The 9,051-nt window shown below is 53.3% G+C and overlaps 1 protein-coding gene across 1 annotated transcript; it reads right to left on the bottom strand.

Moving 5' to 3' along the window:
- Positions 1–3,772: 3,772 nt before the first annotated feature.
- On the bottom strand, positions 3,773–4,228 carry LOC112462709. Its single transcript, XM_025028626.1, has one exon. It carries the CDS (start codon positions 4,226–4,228, stop codon positions 3,773–3,775), a length of 456 nt encoding a protein of 151 aa, XP_024884394.1.
- Positions 4,229–9,051: the final 4,823 nt, after the last annotated feature.

Genomic DNA, 9,051 nt, shown 5'->3' with positions numbered 1-9,051 from the left:
CCTTCCTCGACCCAAGTCGAGGCGCCATCCCTGACCTTCCCCTCGGCCGAGCTATCGTCTGGGCGGCGGACGCGACAAATGTCACGTCACAACTTATGATTACGCTGAAACATTAATGTGGCGGACTGAAGATGGAGATTTTTATTTTGATATAGACGTTAGCGGTGCAAATTTAGCATTAGCGATACGTACTCGCGAATGAACGATCGCCGAACGAACGAGGAATCGGACGACGGACCGCGCTGTCGCGAGCCCATGCCTAAGTTTTCGTCCAATTCAGACGACGAATCGGCAAGAGTCGAAGCACCGTTGTCGTCAAACGCGTGCGCGTCGGTGGTGAAGGAGGACGCGCGATGGAATCTGGCTACTCATCATCTGCGAGGGGATATCGGAGCGCGAACTAATCGCGAGCGAGAGTGGATAGAGACGACGGTGGCAAACTCCGTTAAAGCGAGCGATTATACGCGTTGCCTGCCGCTCGAGTATTATCTTTATTACGAGACGGTGTACGGAGGAGAGAGGATACGTCGGATTCAAACCGCCGGGTCTCGTCGTCTTTTTGACCGAGTGAAATTCAGCGTTCCCGAGGGTAAACCCTTCTGGACGCGATGCGGAAAGAGTGCGACGAGTTGCTTGCCGCGGACGTCCGCGACGCGGACGGGTACCGCGCGTGGAGACGGCGATGCGACGAGTGTCTCCGGCTACTGCGGGAGGAGTGTCGAGTCAAACGCTCTGGGAAGCGAGGAAACACGGGAGCCGTGACCGCTCTGGTGGCTCTAATAGCGCGATTGGAAAGTTTGAGGGTGGATCTGCGTCGACGATTCAAACGCGCCGTAGGTGCCGGCTTGGACGGAGGTGGCGGCGGTAGCAGCAGCGGCAGAGGTTTCTCGTGGATCGAGATCGACGTGGCGTTCCAACGTCGCGTACTGACCGGCGCCGTGACGAACTCGACGTACATCGAGCCCGCGCGATTTCTCGACGATGCGAAGGGCACCGTGCTTGAAAAGGTGCGGGATAATATGACCGAACACGGGTGTCTAAAGGTCAACGTCATATTCAATGGGGAATTCGTAGCGGACGTTAAGACCGATGTGAAGAGTATCGCTACGCGGAACGAACAGCTCCTCCCGGGGTTCGATCTGGGCGAGTGGTACGATAGGCACGTGCGCGACGCGATTCTAATGCCGTTGGACGAATTTCAGGAACGCGACAGCGGATGGGCGTTGTCGCGAATATTGAACCTAATCGTGAACGTGAGCAAGTGTAATCCCATGCGCGTGGGATGTTGGATGAAATTACCGTTAGGTATAAAACGTAAACAGGCGGTGGTCAACGTGCGATCGGAGAACGACGCGTGTTTCGCGCGCGCGGTGGTCGCAGCTCTGTATCCCGCCAAGCACAACGCGGAACGATGCGGCTCGTATCCCGATTACGCGACGGTGCTGAATCTCGACGAGATCGATTTTCCCATAGATCTGAAAAAGATCGGAAAATTCGAACGTCAGAACGACGTATCGATCAACGTGTTTACAACTCGGAAAGGAATTGAAAAGAAAGCTAAGTTCGGGCGGGGCGCCGATGACAACGCGATCGTACCTCTGCGGTTAACCGACGATAAAAGGGACAGGCACGTAAATCTGCTGTATCTGCGCGATACGCTACGCGGCGTCAACAGGGGCCATTTCGCCTGGATAAAGAATCTGTCGCGATTGGTGAATTCGCAATTGACCGCGAAACGGTGCGCGAAGCACGTTTGCGATCAATAGGTAAAAAAATGAAAAAAAAAACAGGAGGAATAAGGAAAAGACGAGGTGTTATTTTTTATATACGCATAGTAATCGCTCGCACGTTATTTCGCAGATGTCTACACTATTTCTATACGCGCGATAAGTTGGCCGCCCACAACGTCGACTGCGGTCGAATGAACGACTGCGCCATCGTTCTCCCGAACGAGAACGATAAGTGGCTGTCGTTCGACAATCACGACAGAAAGGAGCGACTTCCCTTCGTGGTGTACGAAGATCTGGAGTGTCTTCTCGAACAACGGGAGAGGGAAAACGTCGAAGGGGGCCCGAGAACGGAAATATACGCATATCAGCGTCACGTACCGTTCAGCCTGGGCTACTATCTGTGCTGCACCTACGACGATACCGCGTCCGCGTACAGATATCGTCGCGGCGAGGATTGCGTTTCGTGGTTTGTGAACGAGCTTCGCGTTCTCGCGCATCGCGGTAAGAATAAATTTTCTACCAATATAGCGATGGTAGAACTTACGGAGGACGAGAAAAGCGAATTTCGGCTCGCGACTCATTGTCACGTTTGCGAGAAATTGTTCCAACCGGAGGACAAACGCGTGCGAAATCACTGTCACCTAACTGGACGCTACAGAGGTCTGGCGCATTCTCGTTGCAATCTGAATTACAGAAACGTTTACGTGATTCCCGTGTTCTTTCACAATCTGTCGGGTTACGACGCGCACTTCATCGTCGAGAAAATCGCGACCGATTTCGAGAGCGGGGTCGGTCTGCTGCCGCTCACGAAGGAAAGTTACATATCTTTCTCGAAGACCGTTAAGGAGACGCAGATGGGGGATGGGATCGATACGTGAAGCTTCGATACGTGGACTCGTATAAATTTTTAGCGGCGAGTATCGAAACCCTGGCGTCCTATCTGAACAAGAACAAGCTGAGAATAACGTGTTCGGAGTACGCGGATTTGAGCGCGGAGGATCTCGATCTGCTCACTCGCAAAGGAGTGTTTCCGTACGAGTACGTCGACAGCGTGGACAAACTGCGGGAGACCGAGCTTCCGCCGCGCGAGGCCTTTTACAGCTCCCTGACTGACGAGACCGCGAGCGAGAGCGACTACGAGCACGCGACGAGGGTCTGGCGACGTTTTTGCGTGCGAGATCACGGCGAGTACAGCGATCTGTATCTCAAGACCGACGTGCTTCTTCTGGCGGATATATTTAAAAATTTTCGGGACGCGTGTTCAGCGAGTTATGGGCTTGATCCCGCGCATTACTACACGTTGCCGGGGTACACGTGGGACGCCATGCTGAGGTACACCGGAGTGCGTTTCGAGCTGCTCACTGACATCGACATGGTGCTGTTCGTGGAACGCGGAATACGCGGCGGCCTCAGTCAATGTTCGCTCAGGTACGCGCGAGCCAACAACAGGCACGTACCGACGCACGACTACACGACTAAACGCGATATACACAGGTTCGACACGAGCGATTACGCGGAGAATAACGCGCACGGTATGCCGCGCGTCAACAGGAAGGTGCCCGGTTTGATGAAGGACGAGAACAACGGCGTGATCATGACGGAGTTCGAGGGCCTTAGAGCAAAAATGTACACTTACAAGATACTCGGACGCGACAACACCAAGAAAATAAAGTGCGTTAAGAGAAACGTAGTCGCGAAGAGGATCACGTTCGAGGATTACGTGGCGTGCCTGCGGAACGCGCGCGAGCTGAGGACGCGCCAGTCGTGCATACGCTCGACGTTGCACGAGGTTAACACCGTGTCGGAACAAAAACTAGCCCTCAGTCCGCACGACGACAAGCGATACGTGACGTTGATCGGCGAGGAAACGCTTCCGTGGGGACATTACGGAATACCGTTGTAAAAAAGAAACAATATTATACGCTTTAAAAATTGTTTTATCGTAAAAAATCAATAACACATAAGAAACAAACGAATGTGTAAACTTTTACTAACAATAAAGTAAGCGTTGCGCGTGTCTACGAATGTTTAAGTATTTCTTTTTACAATACAGACGCCTTATCTATCCACGAATTGTGCGAACTGTCCATTCCCAGCCACTTCACGAACGCTCGATTGCCGCGCTTGCGCAAGACTTTTTCCACGAGATAGACGTCGGGATTGGAGACGCGTAGCAACTCGTGTTCGTACAATCCTCCGGCTATCGCTTCTCCGCGAACGTCTTTCAGCAGATACGTAACGGGATTGGTCCTTTGTACTTTGGCTATGCGAAAGATCTCGGTGGTCCAATTGGGAGTGTAGCCTTTTTCGAAGATCGTTTTGAATTTGCTCACGCGCACCGGATCGCCGACTCCAAATTTCGCCGGCGCGGCTATCTTCGCGCGACTGTACACCGTGCGCAGCAGTTTTTCGGCGACGGTAGGCGTCACGTCCGCCGGACGCATTCGGATCGTTCTGTGTCTGCGACGATTGTAATTCGCGGCAGCGAGTCTATCCATCTGTACGATCTCTGGCGCGTGAGCTCCCACATGTCGTTTTTCAGCGTGCGATTGAATCTCTCCACCACCGACGCTTTCATCACCGAATACGTGGAGTAGTGATTCACCTCGCGTTCGTCGAGGATTTTGCGCACGTCGGCGTTGTAGAATTCCTTTCCTTTGTCCGTTTGCAGATACCTGGGGTGTCGCGCGTCCTCGCAAAAGATCTTTTGGAGAGCCGTCGCGACCTTCTTTCCGCCCTTGCTCTTGAGCGGGATCGCCCAGGCTTGCTCAGCACATCGATGACCGTCAGAATGTAATTGTGACCCGCGTTTGCGCGCGAATAGGGGCGCATCTCGACCACGTCAGCCTGCCACAAGTCGTCGTAACCGCGCACCACGACGCGGCGGCGAGGAAAGTTTTTTCGCGCCGGGGCGTGCAATTCTTCCACGAGTCTACGTTTTTCCACGCTCATTTTGTTTGAGAAGCTTTAAAACGGTCTTGATTGCGATGATTTCAACCTCGTGCCTATCCGCGGTATTTTTCACAGTAACGAACTCCTCTTTAAATTCTTTTATCGCGTCGCTCAAAGTCTTTCCGAGTTCCGCGATCGCTCCCTCGACGAACCTCTTGTTGGCCGCGTCGGCGCCGACCGCCGGCGCGGCTACGCGTCGTATCTTGCGCCCCGACGCGTCGTAGGAATCCTAAGCGTTCAAACGGAGCGTGACGTTTTCCAGCGTCGCGATTCCGCCTCCCAATTCTCTGATCGCGTTGTTATTCTTGATCTCTTTGATTAAAACGCTTTTGAGCTCCCCGATCGAGCCCTCTACGTAGCTCCTGTTCGTCGCGTCGGTGTCGACCTACGGCGCGGCTACGCGCCGTATCCTGCGCTCCCTCGCGTCGTAGGATTCCTCGTCCAAACGGAGCGCGTCGTTCCTCAGCGTCGCGATTCCGCTTCTCAATTCTTTGGTCGCGTTTTTCTTCTTGATCTCACCGGTCACGACTTTCTTGAGCCGTCCGATCGCGCCATCTACGTAGGTCTTGTTCGCCGCGTCAGTGCCGATTTTCGGCGCGGCTACGTGTCGTATCTTGTGCTGATCCGCTTCGTAAGAGTTTAAACGAATGAGGAGCGCTGCGTCCCTCACCTTTGCTATTTTGTTTTTCAAATTTTTTTCTGCCTTGTTTTCCACCACCACTATCCTACCGTTCAATTCTTTGGTCACGCTTTTCTTCGATCGTTCTATCGCGTCTTCGAAACTCCTGTTCGTCGCGTCGGTGTCGATCTCCGGCGCGGCTACTCTTCGTATCTTGCGCTCCCTCGCGTCGTAAAAATCCTCGCTCATGAAGAGCGCGTTGTTGCGCGCGTAATTGCGCAGGGACTCGATCGAGGAGCGCAATCTCACCGTGGACGCACCGTCGATTCCATCGCCGCTGCCCCGATTCGTCAAAGACATGCCGAATTTGTTCACGGACATCGCGCTGGCGGGCGCGCGACTCGCACTGCCGTCGCGACCGACGCGATTGATCAATTTATGACGAAGCCGGCCTCGCGAAGTTCCTCGATTATCGACAGGATTTCGTTGTCGTGAGCGTCGTTGCCGGCCCGACGAGAGGCGTCCAGCATTCGAAGTCTATCGACCAGCTCGTTGGGATCGTCCCAATGAACGTAATCGATAGCGTTGTCGGTCAGTCGCATGGCCGACGGTAGCCCGGCACCCTTTGTAGTTCCAACTCTGTGAGACAAGTTTACGAGCGGCGCTATTATATTTTTGTACTTCGGTCCCTTGTTGCCCTTGACGGGATTGTCGGCTTTGCTGCCGCGTTTGTGAGCGCTGGTGGAGAAAAATATACTCCTGTACGTTAGTTTGTCCTTCTCCGTGTAAATTTTAGCGTCGTGTTTTCCCATGAAAATCAACTCTTACAGGCCGTGCGTACCTTTGTACCGTACACCGTCGATGACCGCGTTCAGCTTAAATCGCTTGTTACCCAGCATCGTGCCTTTCTCGCCGAAATGCACTCGCTTTTGTCGCCGCCCAGAAGAGCGCTCAGGTATTTCCGCCCTAACGGTCCTAGTTGGCTAGTCAGAGCGTCGCGACTTTCCGCCGTACTCAAAGATTTCCCGGCAGACGTCTCCAACGTGGGAAGTGGAGTCGTCGTATCCGAGACGATCTCTCGTTCTCTGGGTGGAAAAACTGGACTGAATCGTCGCGGATCGGCGTGGAGCTCATCATGGTCGTCGTCGCGGGAGTCGAACTCAACCGTGCCGGACGCGACTCTCTTTTTTCCACCGTCGTGGTTGTCCTGATTGGCGCGAAAACGTCGTCGTCCTCCCCGTAATCGCGCTCCAGGTCGGCGTCAGGATCGTCGTCGTCGTCGTCGTCGTCGTCGCCGTTCTCGCTGTCCTTCGCTCTCTTCGTCGCTTTCATCTTTTTTGCGAACGTAAAGCCAGCGCCGTCGTCGTCGTCGATCTTGCCCGGTCCTTTACCCCTACGTTCCACATAATCGGCGAGCCGTTTCAGAGGTTTGACGATAGGCTCGTACCTCTTTTCCAGAGCGATCTCGCTCTCCATTTTCCCGGCCCTGAGAGCGGCGTACTTCCTGCGAATCGAGGCGCGCGTCTTGGCTATTTCTCGCGCGGTTCTGTCCTCCGCGATCGCGCTCATACTCGCGTCGTTCGGCGAGGCGCACTGATCGGCTCTACAGCACGGCGAAGTCGTGGAAGCCCCGTCTGTACCGTCCGCCTCGTAACGCGCTGTCCTTGTCTATCACGGCGAAACCGTAGGTGCGCCGCCAACACTCGCGACAGAAGGCGCGAAACTCGTACTGTAGGGAGTAGCATATCTGTCTCCCTTCCGATTGGTCAACCCCCTCTCCTGCGCTAGCAAGAGGGTTGAGAGTTACAAGATTGGCAGAACTGAGTTACGACGACCGTTAGATTTGTACTGACTCTCGTGGCTGTTGCGTGGTCTGCAATAAAGTATTATTTTATCAGCAGTAATCGAAGGTGTGATTATTCCTCGATTCCTTTCTACAAGACGTCGGTAGTAGGCCGACACCCGGAGGCATAATCGACCTCCTGTGGTACTGAATTCCTACATTGGTGATCCCGACTGAAAAACATGCAACGGTTCTCGCACAAATTGCTACCGGAAGCCCGAGTCAGAGATAAATCCTCGTGTGGACCAATCTTCCCCGAGAAACGGACGCAGAAGTAGCGGATCAAATTAATCGCAACCGCAAGGTACATTCCTATGCCCGCGTCCCTGGCTGTTATTTGCCCACGCTGCGGCCAGCCAGCCTTGCCGCGCCAAAACATTTTTCGGGCGGCCATTTTTCTTGCCGCGCTTTTTGCACGAGGCACGAGGCGGGCACGTGAGACCCCACCGGCGCCCAGGTGGCCACAGCGGTTCTGCCGTCTTGTTACCACGACCATCCCCTGGTGTGCGTCTGGCCCTTCTCCGCCGCCGCCGTTACCGCCTTCTCCTGATGGTGTGCGACCGGCTTTTCTTCGCCGATGCCTCGGATCGTCAACGTCGCTGTCGCCTCATCGATTTGATTGCGTGAAGCCAACGACACCGGCGCCTTGGATCCCGTCGTCGTTGAGACATTTAATGCGTGAAGCCAACGTCTCTGGCGCCTTGGGTCCCATCGTCACCGGGGCTTTGGATTCTACCCAGACTACAGTAATAAACGAAGGATAGTAATCCGCCCCGCGCCGTCATCTCTTAACACTCGTGTCGTTTATATCGTTTATATCGTTTAACGCCCATGTTGCTTATATTATTTAACGCTCATGTTTATGCTGTTTATCGCTCTCGTTTTGCTAGTAGCTTACTATAAATTTAAAACAATGTCGGACGCGGCTCTTCAAACCCGCGCAGAGGCAGCGGAAGCCCAGCTAAACGCTCAGGGCCCCGATACAGTCACCTCGGACGCGATTGATAATAATATTTTAATTCCGTGTATAGATAACCTCTGGGTTCCCAAGCTTCCCCCGTTTTCACAAGTTGACCCAGCATTGTGGTTTATCCAGGCTGAGATTTTCATGAGAAATTCTAAGATCACTGCAGAGTTCACTAAAGCCGATACCGTACTCGCTGCACTCGATGTCGAAATATTGGGATACGTAAGGGACATAATTACTTTAAACCCTTCCCGAACGAATATTTATGAGCAGATTAAAGCTCGAATTATCGCGGCATATGCACTTTCGGTCAAAACAAAATTGCGAAAACTTTTAACGGGACAAGTCGGGACTGACGAAAAACCTTCATTAATCCTTAGACGACTGCGCAGTCTTAATGACGGGAACAGAAATGATAATGTAATAAAATCAATTTTTTTGGACCATTTACCACCCAAACACCGCGCGATCCTGATAGCTACGGGAATTACCGACCTCAACCGTCTAGCCGAGACCGCCGACCGAATAGCTGAGAGCAATATCGGAGGCGAGTCTTACGCGCCCGCCGTGAACAAGGACAATTTACCCCCTTCCGCAAAGACCGAGATTCAACAACTCATCGAAAGAGTGGAGAAGCTGGAAAAGATAATAAATTCGCGTTCGCAATCCAACCTCCGCTCCGTGAAAGATCCAAAGAACTAAAACAGCCTTTCCGTTCGGAGACGGTCGGCAAGGGCCTTCAAATTTCTAACCGTTTCCACGTCCGTGATCGTACCAGTGGCCAAATGTTCCTTGTCAATACAGGCGCGGATATCTCTCTTGTACCCGCTATCGATAGGATCAAGGGAAAGCCCTCCGAATTAAAGCTCTTCGCAGCAAATGATACGCGTATCGACACGTTCGAGGAATCTCTTCGTGAGCTTGACCTCGGTTTAAGACG

This window comes from Temnothorax curvispinosus, unplaced genomic scaffold, assembly GCF_003070985.1.
Source record: "Temnothorax curvispinosus isolate PA1 unplaced genomic scaffold, ASM307098v1 QBEX01012724.1, whole genome shotgun sequence".
NCBI classification, from domain to species: domain Eukaryota; kingdom Metazoa; phylum Arthropoda; class Insecta; order Hymenoptera; family Formicidae; genus Temnothorax; species Temnothorax curvispinosus.
The sequence above is the reverse complement of the archived record's forward strand: the minus strand, read 5'-3'. Positions and strand labels throughout refer to the sequence as shown.

Coding starts and splice junctions, on each gene's coding strand:
- LOC112462709 (XM_025028626.1), bottom strand. CDS start 4,228: ATGGATAGACTCGCTGCCGCGAATTACAATCGTCGCAGACACAGAACG.